The following is an 18,073-nucleotide window of genomic DNA, read 5'->3' as shown; positions in this document are numbered from 1 at the left end:
CCAATCAAGTTTTCCCTGTGACTGTATCTGAATGGTCTTGTGTATGAAACAACTGTTACATAGCTGGAGGACTTAGTGGGCAGGATTGCTGCGGCAGCAGAATGTCTTCGAAATACACCAGGTATCTTCAACACATCGTCAATGTGAGGCATGTCTCGATGCATCTGGACAAAACTTTGAGCACCTCCTGTAGTGGGCATCCATTTGTAGTCTGAGAGTAAATAACTGCAATGTCATTTATTAGTCCCGGATGGCCATTGCGACTGCCGGTTCCTATGCGATTACTAACCCTTGTTGTATGCCCGATGTGCAATGTCAGTTTGTAAACATTTTTTTGAATAATCCTGTACTGACACAAACACCTCCAGAAGTTGACCTCAAGATAGAAAGGTATGAACACGTTGTTCTTATGTTACGAGTCTGGATCTGAAGGTGCAGAAAGTGGTTGCTAAAGGTGGACAGCTAACGGCACAGATGACTCAGATTATGGAGCTAGTAATTACTTGCAGTCACTGCATGACATTGAATGGAATCTATATGTCAGTCCCAAATACACTGACTCAAATGCAACCTGAAATAATGCAAAGTGTTGCTCCAGAGCTGATCAAAGGTCAGCTTGCCATGTGCGGGCAATGGTGACATAAGTAATGTGGAGCAAAGACAGTCACACTTTCTACAGAGTATGCAGTTAAAAACATCCAAACTTACATGGGATGTCCATGCTGATGATTTCATTAGGAGTTTTAGTGGTATACTACCATTACTACAGGCTGATGTTGAAAGAATCTCTTTGTTGCTAATCATTTGAACAAAGATGCTTATAACCGAGGAGTGCAAAAAGAAAAGGAAGAATGACATATGCTGAATTTGAGGCACCATTTTCGAGAAAGTAAAACGCACGCAGGACGGCATTGCAGATGTATTTGTAATAAAGGATATTCCACAGAGGCCTATGTACATTAACATAATTTTTGGAGAAGGAAATCGATAATAACTAGCACTTACGTAATCCAATTGAGGAAGAGGATGTAGTAAAATGGGTCTTGAGGTATCTATCTTCCAAAATACGAAGACATCTGATCAGATGAGACAAATGTTGGGACAGATAGAGAACGAAGAAAGAAGAGATAAGTAAAGGTCTATTACAAAAGTATCTGACTCTTTTTTTTTTGTGAGCATCTGATGGATCTGAATCTAGCGTGCTTGCATGAGCTGACTTTGAACCTTGGTGCACATGTGTGAATTTTTTCCCACCTGTTGATAGCATCAGTTGCTGGCAAGCAGCAAATGAGTGATGTTAAGTGTAGTGCTCACGTCAGTTTTTCATCGCAAGGGAAATGATGGAATGACTGGAGCACTGCTACTAAATCAAATTTTGCCAGCAGCTGAGTGATAGCCAGGTGGAAACCATTCAGAGGATTCGGACTGCTTTCAGGGACAATGCTATGGGCATCACACAGATTAAAGAGTCGTACAACCCGTTTAAAGACGGCTGCACACTGGTGGAGAGTGAGCCACACTCCAATCAGCCATCAACATGTTGAAATGACCAGGTCAGTGCCAAAGGGAATGCTGTGTGGATGTGTGACTATCAGAGAAATTGCGGAAGAGATGGGTACCAGCACTTTTTGGCACATTCCATTGTGACTGAAAATTTGGCGATGAAGACAGTGTTGATGATATTTGTGCCGAAGCTGTTAATGGTGGAAAAGCAACTTCATGTTGAAGTCTCACAGGACATGTTGGAGTCTGCAAACAGTGACCCTAACTTCGTGAACACCATGACCACTGGTGATGAGTCCTGGTTGCACGGGTACGGCCTTGTAAACCATATCCCAGTCATCATCAACATCAAAGTGATGCTGACTGCTTTCTTTCACTCCCATCATGTGATACACCACAAGCACAACTCACAGGGTCAAACAATCACCAAAGAGCACTACAGCGATGCCCTCCGTTGCCTGCATGATGCTCTTTTTTTTGTGTGTGTTTAAATCTATGCAGCAGAGCCTAGGCTAAGTGCCATACAAACAGCAGTAAGCGTAAACAGGGACAAATGACAATATAGAATGTGCAACTTTGTCTGCCTGTTTTTCATATGTGTGTGTTAAGCGAATGGGTACTGAAAATTGCTGCTGATACTACATATAAATTGTTACACGTGTTGCAAAGAGCACAGTGATAACAGGTGGTAGCAGTCAACAGGGTTGTACTGGTAAAAAAACATAAAGTAGTGTGCTGTAGATGGCCAACAAGGACCCAGAGCACCACAATGTGGCAGCCCATGGCTTGCAGCAGTGGGGAATTAGATGAACACATCTGAATAGCTGGCAAGACTGCCAACTGAGCACTCAAAAGGGGCATCCACATTGATGCTATAGCATGTGAGTGGTTGTGTAGTGTTTTTTTTTTTTTTTTTTTTTTTTTTTTTTTTTTTTTTTTTTTTTTTTTTTTTTTTTGATTACGATGCTCAAAGGTCAATATTACACGGAGTGAGACTGCCCAGTGCTATTTATTTGCCACTGTGTGTTTTATTTCAGCAAACTTTAAAAAATAATACAAGATTTTACTGTTTGGAATATCTTCTGTTAATGTTTTGTGATGTCTTGCTTAGAATTATCATTTTATCATAGGGTAATTAAATGACTAACCAACTGAAGAAATGGAGCAACAAAATGACTTTCATGCATTTTGTGATGTACATAAACTGTAGTAGCCACCAGAAAGATCACGGGAGGCGCACATTGGCACGGCGCGTCACGGACGGTAGTTGCCGCAAGTAGAGTCCCGTCCACCAGAGGGCACGCGAGAATTCGGACGCGACCTCTGCCGGCATGACAACAACAACAACAACAACAACTCCGGCAGCACGGGCTGTGCCCAGTGAGTCAAGATCGGGCATGCCTAGGACACAGTCCCGGTCTACGCCAAGTGCAGTGCGACGTAAACGTGAACAGTGTTACTACACAATTGGCGACGAGGATGGGATCGTTCTTTCGCGTGTTGCGTCGTTGTTCCGGTTTCGCAGCTTCCCCACGGCATGGAGGATTTGGTGCGAGTTTTGGTTGCGCAGCAGACGGAACTCATGGCCACCATGAAACAAGTGCTTCCGGCGTTGCTCTCCACACCGTCTGCTCCGGCGCCTTTCCCTCCTCCCTTTCCCCCGTATGACGAGACGGCGGAGGATTGGGAGGCATATGAACATCGCCTTCGGCAGCATTTCCAGGCGTTTCATGTTTCCGATGCGGAGGTATGTCGTGCTCTCTTCTTGTCTTGGATATCTCCCTCGCTGTATCAAGTTTTGCGGCAGCTAGCGCCGTTGTAGGAACCCTCGTCCTTGTCTTTTGACGCATTGTGTTCATTGCTGTCTTCATATTATCACCGCCGCACGCATGTTGTGGTGGCTAGGGTCGAGTTCTATCAATGCAAGAAACAGCCCCATCAGTCTTACCGGGCGTGGGCCGCTACCCTGCACGGTCTTAGTCGCAAGTGTCATTTTGTCACGGAGCAGTCGCGAGAGTCGTACGCCCACGTTATGGTACGCGACGTCATTGTTCGTTCGGCCCCTGATAGGGAGGTCCGGCAACGGGCCCTGCAGTTAGAAAACCCTTCCCTCGAGGAAGTCCTGTCCATTGCTCAATCGTATGAAGTCTCTCACGCAGCAGGTCAACAGCTGGAAGCGTGGTGCGACGTCGCGGAGGTTCGGGGCGGCGCGGCCGCGTCCACTGTGTCGGGGGTGGACGACGTGCGAGCGGTTCAATCCGGCCGTTACGGCCGCTCCCGTACGGCGCGTAAACAGAATTCCGGCCGCCGGCCCCTGTTGCCGTCCTGTGCGTCGTGCTATATACATCATGATCGGTCAGAGTGCCCCCAGCGTTGGGCCTGTGCCGAAATGGCCGCCGGCTCTATACCTTGCAGGCGGGGGACCGGGTGGTACGTCGTCACCAAAATCAGCTACGTCCACGTTCGGGCACCCACCCTCCGCCCTCTCGGACACCGGCTTCCCCATTGCCGGCACCTGTGTTGGTTTCGCAGGGGACGTTGCCTCCTCTCCCCGCTGTGCCTCTGCCGCACTGCGATGGTTCTCAGCCTTGGCAGCCTCCAGTAGCTCCAGCACCAGCATCGCCATCGTTCGAGATGCCCCAGCGAGAGCCGGCCCCCCTAGCGGGCCCGGTTTCTCAGGAGGTTGGTTCACCTGTGGTCGTCCCTTCCCCTTCATCCCCGCCACTGGGTCTTGCCCCTCCCGGGGTGGAACAGGATCCGGAGTTCAACAGCTTGTCGCCCGTTCTGTCCCGAGCTCCGGTTGTGGGACGACAGGGGCCTCTTCATGTGGGTCACTTCCAGCCGTATTCGAAGGTTCCAGCTCGAGGGTTGGCAGATCCCCTCGACTCAGGCCATCCAATGGATGTGGAGGTCATAGCTCCTGCCCGTCGCTCCACCTTCCGATGCAGTGGATCACAGTGGCTTCACCCCCCCGAAGGAGGAGGAGTGTAGTAGCCACCAGAAAGATCGCGGGAGGCGCACATTGGCACGGCGCGTCACGGACGGTAGTTGCCGCAAGTAGAGTCCCGTCCACCAGAGGGCACGCGAGAATTCGGACGCGACCTCTGCCGGCATGACAACAACAACAACAACAACAACAACAACAACAACTCCGGCAGCACGGGCTGTGCCCAGTGAGTCAAGATCGGGCATGCCTAGGACACAGTCCCGGTCTACGCTAAGTGCAGTGCGACGTAAACGTGAACAGTGTTACTACATAAACAATTGAGTTCCCCGACTAATTTGCAAAATGCATCTGATGTATGACTGAAGTAATGGATTTTCAAAGGGATACATTTCATCACCATCCATAATTTTGAATAATAGGTTACTACAAAGTTAAGGTGAATTTGTTTAAAATCTGCAAATGTTATCTTTATTCTAGTTATTTCTTGTGTATTATGTCCATATTTATACAAGTGTTAGTGCATTTACACTGTGTAACACAACAGCATTTCTGTAGTATTCATTTACATTTCATGATTTAAATATTGTTTTTGCATTGACTATCAGAATAATGAGACTAGACCACTCAAATCAATATTATGCTTAAGCACCCTTAAATTTTGTATTTCGGTGACTTGATGGTTGTTTCCCTGCTAATAATCGAGTAAACAAAAATTGTCAATTAAATGTGTAAACATCTTGAGTGTGAATGATTAAATGTAATTGAACTGCTCAAAGGATTATAGAAGTGTAAAGCCATAAATTAGAGTCTAGCTACATAGTAACAGTCGAGGGCACTAATTTTTTGGGATTTGAGTTTTGTTATTTTATCAAAACATTACAATTCTGCAAAACAAAGAAGATGTGAGGATGTAAGGGTATCATTGCCGATACCCCTACTCAGTGCTTGATTTGTGACAGTACGCGTCGGTATGCCATACCAGTACGTCTGACAAAAAAGGGCATTAAAATAAAGTTTTAAGACTTCTAAATTTAAAAAACACCCCTGGAAGGTCAAAACAGCAGAACCTCTTTTTTCACAATCAAGCACTGCCATTAGCAAATAATCTATTATGAACACAAACTTCCAGGGGATACCCATATCACTGGCCTTCAGAAGGTTCCAGAGGTAACAATTTGCATTAACAAGTGGGGATTAATGCTTGGGCCGACGCAGGAGAGGCAGTTCAGCCGATGATTAAGGCCAGGGTGCAGTCAGTGTCAAGGAAAGTTTAACTTGCTGAAGAAGTATGTGCAGTATTAAGATTTTGAAAAGTAAAGTGAAGGGAGGAAGTGTTTCTATAAATATGGAAGAAGTTTTGTCAATGTATTTGCAAAGAATCAAAAATTATAAGTGAAAAAGAGATCACAGAATATTATATGTGTGGCACATTAATGCTATCTGGAAGTTTTAATATTATAAAGGTGACTGACTGTCAGTAGTATCGGATATTGTAATAAGCTATATTGTGAGCTAGTGAGTCAGTTTAATTCTTCTTAACATAATTTTCAAGTTAAACTTCTCATTGTTGCCAGATGGAATGAGTGCTGTGAGACTGTGTGAGAAACAATAGGAACCATTTACTTGCCTCAAGACTTAATAAACTGTGTTTCCATTAAGCAATTTTTTATCATAACAGAAATAGCATAACATTTTGCTTCCTATAAACATAGGTAGCAGTGTGTTGGTCAGTTCAGGCACACAGTTTAATTCAATAACCGTCTACACACCTGGAAGTAACTCCCATCTCTTTTCTTTCATTAGTCCAACAGCCAAGTGAATTATTCAATAAACAACAGGGGGTGGTTGCAATGTGAAGCAATAATTATCTTAGAAGATAGACTGATGATATAGCATTTGCAGATTTTGGGAAAGATTTTGACAATGTTAACTAGAATGAATAACAACAAAAGTAAAACAAAGATAATGGAGTGCAACTGAATTACATCTGGTGATGCTGAGGGGATAAGCTTAGGAAATGAGTACCTAAAAGTAGTAGATTATTATCTAGACATCAAAGTAACAGATGATGGCCAAAGTAGAGGGGTAAAAAATGCAGACTGGTACTAACAACAAACAAGTTTCTGAGAAAGTGAATTTTGTTAACATTGGATATAAATTCAAGTGTTAGGATATCTTTTGTGAAGGTAGTTGTCTGAATTGTAGCTTTGTCCAAAGAGCACTGTGGATGATACACAATTCAGATAAGAAGAGGATAAAAGCTTCTGAAATATAGTACCACCTAAGAATAACTAATGAAGAGGTACTTAATTGAATTGGGGTGAAAAGAAATTTATGGTACAACTTGAGTAAAAGAGGGGCTAGGCTGATAAAAAACACACTAAGGCATCATGGAATACTTCATTTAGTAATGGCTGGAAATGTGTGAGGTAGAAGTTACTAAGACTTGAGTACAGCAACATTGTCCAAATAGATATAGAGTGCAGTGGTTAAACAGAGATGAAGCGACTCACAAAGGGTAGAACAGCATGGAGAGTTTCAACAGACCAGTTCCAAAGATGATGACGATGACAACAACAACATTATAAAATGGTAATTATGGAGACAGAGTTTCACAGAGAGGAAAAAAATGAATAAATTAATGGTTTATTTGTGCAAGTACTGCTGACATACGAAAGAAGTGGTGGTAAATTTACAGGTCAGTATACACCTTTAATTTTACACAAAAGCTGAATTCTTAATTACATCACAAAGAAAATTTCCCCAGATGTACAAGAAATAGTCAACACTCATACCAAGTCAAGCATAAATTGACGAACTTGAGAAGCTCAGTGCTAGGACATTTAAAAACTGAATGATCGTTTAGTTTTATAGCAAGGCATATGAGCATGTCATAATTTAACTAAATGATATGTATTTGATATACTACTCACCTTTGGTGGAGGAGGATTTTCTGATTTTTTCTTTGGTCTTTCTGTATCACTAATATCTTGACAACATATTCGCTGCTTTGACTTTCGTAATCTGTTTGCACAGTTCTTTAAGACGTTGCCTGATCTTATATCTCTAACAACTGGACATGGTTCCTTGTAAGGCAATTTTAGTAGTGTGTCACATTGTTTGTTCTTTTCCACATCCACTGCACTTTCATTTCTGCATTCCTTGAAACAAGGTTCAGGTTCTAATACAATATTCTGTACAGCATATTCCGTACATGAGCCAACCTCTTTACTACCCTTTCCTTCTTGATTCTGTTTGCTGCAATTGGATGAATTCTTTTTGCCCTGAGAATAAAGAAGGTTATTTTTCTTATTCAAAACATTTTGTTTCCTTTTGGTTTGTAAAGGCTGCTTTCTCTGATGTATCATTATTCTATCATTGTCTCTAATGTTAACTGAAGTCACCCTTGGTTCTTTCTTGCACTGATTATTCTTTCGTAATAATCGTGCATCTGATGTGCTACGGAGGAGGTATTTTCTTCCATGTGGCAGGCATCTGTAGTGATATTTGTTTGTTATTTTTTCATATGTTTTCTTTGATATTTTACCAGACCTACACATCTTATTTTGTACTTCAGCAACTATTAATTTACGCTTACATGTAAGAAGTTTTCTTTGATTAATGCTAGATCTGCGTGTGTCCTTCATGCAATTTCCCAAATTTTGTACAGTTTGCATGTGACCACGTTCACTTATTTTGTGGGAAAAATTACTTTTACTCAGTGGATTTTCTGTGGAATCCTCACAGTTTGTACAGCGGTATGACGTGTTTCCATTTACTGTATTACAGTTGTTTTCTACAGGCTGCCTGGGAGTGCATATTATATCATCAGTTTTATGAACAGGTGTAAAATCCTGAAAGAACAACAAAAAAATTATTCAGACATACAGTTAACAGCATCACACAGAATTTAGAGGATGAATAAAGATGGCCAATTTACATTATTTTAATTTCAACTGTTAGCAAAAGATATTTATAAAATATATGATATGTGTTAGGAAGCTTATGTTTCCTGTTGGTTGATTAAATTTTTTGCAATGTTGATTCACTCAATCTGCTCACAGAACAGTCTATATATGCAAGACATCCAAAAGAGATATTCCTAATACTGAACTGAAAGCCTGGGTGTAGCATTAAAAGAAAAGAGGGAAAAAAACAATCCTACACATTCTACTGCAGCTGTGACACAATGGGAGAAAATAAATAAATACAAGGAAAAAAAATGACAAAAGTAGTAGCTTTGAGATAGAGAGCTTCTTTAATGTGCCAGAGTAGTGAATAGGGTTAGAGGAAACAGTATTATGAAAGAATAACCAGAAAAGTTACCCAGAATATTTTGTCAATGCAAAACATTAGAACAAAATAATGGAGAAACCAACGCTAACATGTCATCAACAGATTATAGTTGTAGACCTGGGAAATTGGCTGAGATATGGAGGGTAACTGATATGCCAGAGATAACGGAATGAGAGTGTAAGATCAACAGATAATTGAGACAAAGACGATGTAAAACAGAAATGTAGGTAATAGAGGAGAAATGTCCAGAGGAAGGAAATGCCACAATAAGATACAGAAATATGAAAGTGATAGATGAAATTTGAAAATACATAAGTATATAAATGTAGCAAAAGAGTGGAAACACTATCACAGAAATGAAGAAGTAAGTTTGGGGAGAGATGTCTCTGAAAATGAGGTAGTGAAGAACAAGCAGAAGGAGGAAGAGGAGAAAGATTACTGAATCAGGCAAAATGGCTGCTTAATGACAAAAACATTCCGTAGAGGAAGTTCCCTCCTGCATATTTCTGCTCTGAGGAATAAACCAATTAACATACCTGACAAAACAGGTACCAAGGTCAGAATTATTATTTTTTTAAACATGCTGACATGCTGATGACAGAATTTTGTTAGTTACTAGTAAAGCCACAGAGACAGTGCCCATTTATTCTTAAAAAAAAAAAAAAAAAAAACTGAATAACATTTCCATGGGTGGAGCTTGTGTAGTACGCGTTTCTACTGACAGGCATGTATAGTGCAACTCATTGCCAGTTCAGTGCCACCTGTGTTGTCAACTTGGCTTGTTCTGTTCATCTACAGTGATTGTTTTTGCTAGCGCTGTTTTGTTCTAGTTTTGTTTTATATGATTGCAAGTTGTTGTACAGCTGTGAAATATTGTTTTCTACTGTTTTAATGCTGAAAACAGCTTACATAGATGACAATATGGGAAAACCTCAAGTGTACAAGTGGTTTGCTCGATTTAAAAATGGTGACATGTCGACGAGCCTCATTCTGGGCATCCACCAAATGCATGAATCGATGAAAATATTGAAAAAATTTGAGATCTTGTGCTCACAGACTGTCTACAGACAACTGATCAACTGTCAGAAATTATTGGGTTATCTTGGAGCTCAGTTCAGCATATTTTAACAGAAGATTTGGGAAAGAAAAAGGTTGCTGCCAAGTTTGTTCCTCGAGTTCTGAGTGACAATCAAAAGGAATGCTGAGTTGAAATATGTCCTTATTTGAAACAATAGCTTGAAACTCATCCACATTTTCTGGCAGAGGTCATTACTAGTGATGATTCAAGGTGCTATGATTGCCGGAAAAATGTCATGAAGTCCAATCAAACATCAAAACAATGCTGATTTGCTTCTTTGATACCAAGGGTGTAGTTCATTCAGAGCTTGTTACTCCCAGATCAGACCATTGATCAAACCTTTTATTAGGAAGTTTTAAGAAGATTGCACAGCAATGTTCATAAAAAAAAAGACTGGGTTTGTGGCAGACAGGAGACTGGTTCTTCTGCCAAAACGCCCCTGCGCACAAAGCCATATCTATTAGATAGTTTCTGGCTAAAAATGGCATGGTTCCGCTGTCCCATGCACCTTACTCGCCTGACCTGGCTACACGTAACTTTTTCTTGTTTCCATGCATGAAAAGGGACATGAAAGGACACCAATTTGACAACACTGAAGAATTCAAGAAAAAAAGAGGGAGGAGCTGTCAGTCATTTCTAAGTCACAAAAAGCTGAATATTGGAAGTCATATGTCAGTGAGCATATAACATTCGATCATTCAGAAATGCTTCTCCTTTGATGAAGCAGATATCACCATTGACAGAGCTATAGTAGTTGATAGAAGGAGGTGGCAGTTGTTTTAGCGATGGTATTCACATCATTACAAATTATACACCAGGGAAAATTTCTAAGAAAGGGAAAAGTCTAAATCAGGATATTGTGGAGATTGTGACTTTTGTAACCCTCATTTTATGGCCAACAAACAAGTGTTAAACACAAAATTAGAATTCTGTAACAACACACTGAATTGTCTGTTAGTCCAAAAAACCAAACAATAACAGTTCCTCATTGAAATTAATACATGCACAAGTACAGCTACTTTTTTGGGTACACATACGGAAATCATAGTATTAAGTATAGTCTTACAATGGTGGAAACCACACAATCATCAAATACATGCACTGCACTGAAATGTTATACAAGCTTATGGAGTGCTGATAATAGGCCATCACTCCAGTCACGCAGCAGTAAATCAGAAAGTACAACCATCACTATCCAAACACAACTGTAGTCCAGTCTAGGCAAACCGCAGAGTGTCTGTAGCTCTCCTTGTAGAGGCAATGAAAGATAATAGCACCTAGTGGTGGAAGAAGTAAGAGTGAGACAGCTGCCAGATGGTCTTATATTGGCTCTCTCTAATATTTCATGTGACTGGCCTGTGAGATCAGTGGCTTCCCTGCCGTAGGTGCCTTCACAGGACATCAGTCACTTGGAAAAATGTCTTGAGTTAGTGAGGCATTACATATATCAGATAAGACTGGGCTTATTATATGGGAACAAATCTTTAGTACTCTATTTAAAACACCATCAAAACCAGATGAGCTCCTGTTTATGAGAGAATGTATAATTTTCTTAATTTTAGAAGTAGAAGTTTGTGATATATTCACATGATAGATTTTTATGACAGTTACTTTTTCCACATACTGTTGTGATTTCCCAGTTTTAATGTTTATCCCTATGCTTTCTGCTACATTTAAAGAGACCTGTACATCATACAGGAAAAAAATGGAAATTCTGTTTCTTATTTAATAAAATTCTGTGATTCTTGCTACTACTAAAGATATATGTTTTATATTACCTCACAATTTTCCTGTTTAAGTGCCTTCATAAAGCATTTGTGGAAACTGGTTTTAAAATGCTTAGCTGTCACACAAAATCTTGCTAAAATATGTCATTATTTAACTAGGGTGCTGATATTTCAACAGCAATTTGCTCGTGTAATATCTTTGAAGAAGGTATTTACTGTACTGTGAGTGTACTGTGAGCATGGATTTATTGCAACTGATGAACCTGTCAATACAAGTAGTTTACTTCTGTGGGACTTTTTTTCCCCTTGCATTTGTGTTGTAAACTTGTTGTGACTGTTTTAGGCACATTTTAATGATTTTTCAATACCAAAAGAGACGAGAAAAGATATATGGGTAACTCTGTTTCACAGAATATTCAGTGATCAGCATCCACAACATGGCCTCTGCCCAAAAGGGAATACTTCATATGCAACCCCTCGCCAAAAAATGTTATGGCAGAACTGAAGCCTTATATAAAGGTCTTTCAGATTCTAAACTCGCCAAAAATGTGTACATGGCAAAACACAGGACCCAAATGAAAGTTTCAATAGTTTAATTTGGGACTGGAAGTCAAAAACTTGTTGGAATGTCAGCTTTTCTGATTGATGTGATGAATGTCATAATATGTTTTAACGGAGGAGTAACAAGCAGATTAAAAACCATGAGCAGACTAGGTATCAAGACTGGGAACAACATGAAAAATGGTCATCTAAGAATGGACAGGCAATGTGCCACTGAAGAAGAAAAAACTGCCAAAAGCATTACAAAGGAGGCCAGAATAACAACGAAAAGAAAGAAAACTTAACAATTTGAAACAGACACTCAGAATCAACAAGAATATGGAGCTGGAATGTTTTGACATGTTGTCATTGAGGAAAAAATCACATGCAAATCTTTAGTTCCAATTTCCCGTAATCGGCATTTTTGCTTCCAACACTAAAGCTACAAAAACAAAATTTTGTATGAATACTAATACAGTGTTTACCTACATAGTGAACCAGATTATTCAACAATGTATTAAGCACTTTAAGCTGGAGCATATCATATGTTCTTAAATTATTATGAGAAAAAAACTGACTTACAAAAATTTAAATAAGCAAAACAATAAATTGATAAATATTCCTGATTTATTCTTTTAATACGTTAATAATTAAAAGAATAAAATTTGTTTTGATCTTTTATTTTGAACAGTGTGGAAGTACAGTGTATATAAAGAAAAATTACACATAATTCATTATGTAAGTTAAAAATCAATTTTTTTCTCTATTATGATTTCCACAATATGTTAATTGTTCTCACATAGAGGTCACAATATACTAATAGGCTATTTTCCTATGTTAAAAATATGGTTCAGATTGATGTTATTCTGATTGATTATAACATTTAAATAGCATTTACGGTCAATATTCTCAAAAAATATCTGTTATTTTTGTATAATTAAAGCTTAAACATCATCAAATATAAAAATTTGGTTGCATGTTACTGGGTGGTGACAAAGACTAGGAGTAACATGAAGCTATACGTGTTTTGTAAAAGGACTATTAGTTGAGATTACAAGGTTTTTATGTACTTTTTCTGCAAACAGCTTAGCTATTTAGTGATGGAACATGCAATTACAACTTTTAGGTAACAACAGAAACGAATTTTGTGAACAATGACAGTGGAAGCCTTGTGAAAGTTGATGCATTTATGCTCCACCCATTTAGAGCAACAATATGTGCAATGAAGAACATTCTTTCCCCTGTTCCCTGCAACACCATTACACTTGCTTAAAACTATGGAACTACAGAACTTTGGCAAATGGGTCCATATATTACAACTAGATTGCGACTATCAGTCATTATGATGATGATGATGATGATGATGAGGTCCCATACTCTGAGGAGCATAGGGGACAATATTCGGGAGACCCGCACCATCGACTAGGCAAGGTCTTAGCGGAGGTAGTTCGCCATTGCCTTCCTCCGCAGTCATGAGCTATGACCCAAAGCAACTAAAATTATTCTTGGCAAATCTTAGAGCTGATGTCCTCTGCAGGAAACACTCAGCAGAGATACTGCTCCCAGCAGACACCCAGTGGTGCAACAATAGCACATCTGACTGCAAATACAGAAGTCACACATTCAAATCCTGGAAGGGTCATATATTTTTGAAAGTTTTACACAAAATACAAAAATAGTATTAGCAAGAACTGATTGTAGCAGTTATTTCAATTGTGGGATGTATTACATATAACTTCACATTGATCTCAGTCTGAGAAATGGACAACAGACAATTCACTTTTTTGGAAAACATTGCTACTATTGAAGATATCACCATAATCCCACAGAAAATGAAGTGTAGGACGATGAGGTTTTCTGTATGGAAAGATACAAAGCATGCACAACATGCAGGTAACACAAATTTAAGGGCTGTGACAATTATGAGTGTAAACTACTGCCAGCGTCTGAAGCAGACTTACTTCATCTTTATGTTAGATGATGAAACTTCAAAAATTTAAACAAGGAATCGAGCTGACATTGCAAAGATAAACATTGTTTCTAATAAAGTAAAAAGTGTGTGGTCATATTAACCAGAAAATATCTCTCTGAATGTAATGTGTGTGGACAACGACTAATGTGAAAACAGCAAGGAAAAAAAAAAGTATTTGGTTGTTGATTGGTGTGATGAAATTTCATAATTGTGATTTGATTTTCATACAAGAGAACTGTTGTTTTACAAATAAGTTAAAATATTCTTCTGGGTTGGATCTGAACAAACAATCTATGGACATCGCCTTATAAAATTCAACACACTACTGCTCTAACAAATGAGCTATTAAATAATTTATGTGAAGCTGGGTAAAATGACACTAAATGATGCTATCCTTCATTGTAACAATACAAGATCACATCCTGGAGGCAAATTAATGTTAACTTCACAGTGCAACACATCTTTAATTAAGTTAGTGAGCTTGTGCTTGAATGTGGTGGTAAATTGCCAGACAATGTAACTACATTTTAGGCATTTTCTCATTTTCTGGAACTCTCGAAAACAACTTTTAATAAGTTTTTATAGATGTATGTGCACAGTAAGGTACCATACATTATTTGTAACCCATGTTCTGAAAAGTAAATTCCAAAACAAAACATCACTGTGAATTAGCATTATGACAGGTGCAGCTAGATAGCTAGCCAGGAACGTCACAGGCATCACATGACTCAAATGGAGCATTTTAGTGGGCTTTCAAATTATTTGAATTTCATTTCCATTTTTATAAAGGAATACTGAAATTCAAGAGGAAAAAAAGCTTGTTAGGAGCATAAGATGACATTAGTAATCATTTAAGACAATTTCCAGAAAACTATCAAATACCCTATTATTTGATTACAGTTTCACTTCTACGTCTTTTTCAGTTTTTGTGTTATTATATTTCAAAATACAAACAAAAAATACACCACGATGTCCATGTACCCTTAAAATATGATTATAAAACATATATGCTATATGTGATTCATTATTTATTGCCCTTCCACTACTGATTTCTGAATTTATGTGCATGTTCCTTGATTTTTTAGTAATCTTTCTTAGTAATTATGAGTAGTTTTTGTAGTGTACAACTACTAAAGGATCTCTACTTGTTCTTGTTGACAGATACATTTCCCTTTTCCTTCACAAGATACTTTAATCCCTCTAGTGATCCACGGTTTGTTTTAACACATGGCTGTTTAATGTCCTTTCTGATTAGCTAATGCAGAAACCTATTTTCAAATAATGATATGTATTTATCATGGAAGAGATTAAATTTTATGTTAGCATTTAGTTCATTACAAATTTCACCCAGCCCATCTCTTGTCAACTATTCTTAAAAACATCTGTCCTGGAATCATTAGTTACCCTGATTTATTTCCACTGATGAGTATCCATACAATACAGCACTGTCTTATTTACTCTCAACAGTTGTCCATCATGACCAGAGACAGCATTTGCTGCTAGGTAAACAGTTATGTTTTTGCTTTGAGTTTTGCCAAAGAAAACATTACCAATTAGGATCCTACTGTCTTTATCCACCCTTGTTGGAAAGTTAGTTACCAAGATCACATTGTACCATCAAAATAAGGTTTCCAGATCACTTTTTTCCATCAGAATCCTTGAGAAAATCTACATTGAAGTCACCACACACAATTAACTGCTAGCCTGCAGCCTGACAGAAAGCATAGTAAGGAATCTTGATTCCCCAAAAGACAGCCCAAAAATTTCCAGTGACCTTTTTTCAGTATTAATTAATAAGCACACCCTTTTATGTGCTAATCACTACAAGATCTACTTGACTTCATGTGCCTAAACTTGTGTTCTATCTCAATAGATGTAACAACTCATTTTTTTCCTGTAGTAGTGCTGCATGACTAAGGTGCTGAATGTAATCTTTTATACGTAACTTATCTAGCTCTGCGGCTATGTGATGCTCATATAGGCACAGGCTGTCTATCTCTTCAGAGGTCTCTAAATTTTCCAAACAAACAAGACACTCTTCCTACCTTATTCAATCCTCTAATATTTTGGTGAAATAAGCTAACCTCACTTTTCTGTGCATTCTTAACCCTCAAGTGGATGTGCCTATGTACAAAATAACATTTGTCTTGCATCATTCCACTGTTTTACAATTGTGAGCCCATTCTATTCCTTCATTATTGCTTCAGCTAACACAGTTATAAGTTGTGTTGTCATATGCCCAAGGCAGCAGTTGTGAGATAAAAATAAACAGCAAGCTAGGTGATAAAAAATTTATGATTCATGCAAGAAAATGTCTCAGATTACAAGTGAGCAGCACAATTCCACAACGAGACAGTTGTTTACAAGATAATTAGTAATCAAATAAGTGGTTGTCTGGCAACTGATGCAAGTGAGCTGTTTTTTGTTTCAAGTGGCTGATTACTGTCGGGTAACACTTGTACACGGGAACAGAGTGATATAATGACAGTTTATTTTATTACTGTTTAATTAAACAGTTTATGAAAAGCAGTACGTCCACTCGAGGACTGAGGATTCTGTGGGGATCTTCTGTTATTTTGACTTCTTTCAAAAAGGTGTGCCTGAATCCCGGTGCTAATCTAAAAAATGCGCCTCTCTGACACCAATAACCACAGGGATCTTACTTTGTGTGGTGGTGGTCTCTCATATATTATACGCAATAAACTCAAACAACCCATCATTCCCTATCCCATTCAGGTGTAGGCCTTGTCTAGTATAATCCCACCTCGCAATTGTAACAACAGGCACTGCATACACAAGACACACATGAGATTTCATTTCTGTCAGCAGCAGCCCACTCAACTCGGTGTCCACACGACTCACAGCAATGTTAAAGCAAAGCTGATCATGGGGTTGCAGTATCTCCACAAAACTCACATTTGTACATGTAGCTGCTATTCCCATTTCATCCAGGCCACCATTCCTAATTTGTTCTGTACCATTTGGCCTACACCATTTCCATGGCTATTACCTAGCAGCAAGACTCTTTTCTTCCTATTCTATTTTGTTATGGCCCTAAACTGAGTTTCTTTGCTAGAAGTCTCCTGCACACTACTGTGACCTACAGCTGGATGAGGTTCTTCCCCTTCTACTTCAGGTAACAACGTCAAGCTTACTTGACACTGTAAGCTCAAATGTAGATGAAGTTGAGAAGCTATTGCCCCTTCACCCACTGCTTGTTACCTTTACTCAGTTTCCACAGTCTTTTTCCTCTGTCAACATACCTAACTCAACCTTTGCATGTTCTAATAGAGCCTGAAGGGCACAAACCTTTGCCTCCTATTCAGTGATCCTCTTGTCTATCTTGCAGAGCCTACAGTTCCATGGGAGAGCCTGACTGAGTTCCCCATTTGATTCTCCACTACAGTCACCTAACAGAAAATCCAACCCACAATCTACACATACCACTCCCTCTTTGACTATCCTATGGCAATATCCACATTAGTCACGCATTGCAACACAGATTACATACTTCAAATAGAATTAAATCACTTAACACATTTGACACTACACGATTTATCATTATTTATGAGCCACAAAAATTAGGCCTACAAATTAGTGTTTCAGGTGTATGCTGTAACATAAAAAGTTAATATTTCCACTTGGAAGAATTCAGCATTCTCTTAACTGTAGCAGAAGACCTTCTGAAGTTTGGAAGGTGGGATGCGAGGTACTGGCAGAACTGAAGCTGTGGGGACAGGTCATGAGTCATTCTTAGGTAGCTCAGATGGCAGAGCACTTGCCCACAAAAGGCAAAGGTCCCAAGTTCGAATCTCAGTCTGGCAAACAGTTTTAATTTGCCAGGAAGTTTCATATCAGCGCACACTCCACTGCAGAGTGAAAATCTCATTCTGGATCCTCACAGTTGTTCTCCCTCACTGATTTCAAGTTATCTGAGTTTAAATTGCTATTTATCCCCCTATCTTTGTTTCAAAAGAGTGGTCCGCACCTATGAACCAACCCGCAGCTTA

General features: G+C 39.2%; 1 protein-coding gene across 3 annotated transcripts in view; it reads right to left on the bottom strand.

Annotated features, from left to right (window-relative positions):
* Window positions 1–18,073, bottom strand: part of LOC124794860 — a 251,714-nt gene that overhangs the window by 116,145 nt on the left and 117,496 nt on the right. For 2 of the 3 annotated variants that reach the window (XM_047258530.1, XM_047258531.1), the window contains one exon: window positions 7,384–8,304. The exons of the other annotated variant lie outside the window; for it this stretch is intronic. In XM_047258530.1, coding sequence (XP_047114486.1) covers window positions 7,384–8,304 — 921 coding nt within the window. The remainder of the gene's footprint in view (window positions 1–7,383; window positions 8,305–18,073) is intronic. 3 annotated transcript variants of the gene reach the window in all.

This window comes from Schistocerca piceifrons, chromosome 4, assembly GCF_021461385.2.
Source record: "Schistocerca piceifrons isolate TAMUIC-IGC-003096 chromosome 4, iqSchPice1.1, whole genome shotgun sequence".
Classification (NCBI taxonomy): Eukaryota; Metazoa; Arthropoda; class Insecta; order Orthoptera; family Acrididae; genus Schistocerca; species Schistocerca piceifrons.
The sequence above is the reverse complement of the archived record's forward strand: the minus strand, read 5'-3'. Positions and strand labels throughout refer to the sequence as shown.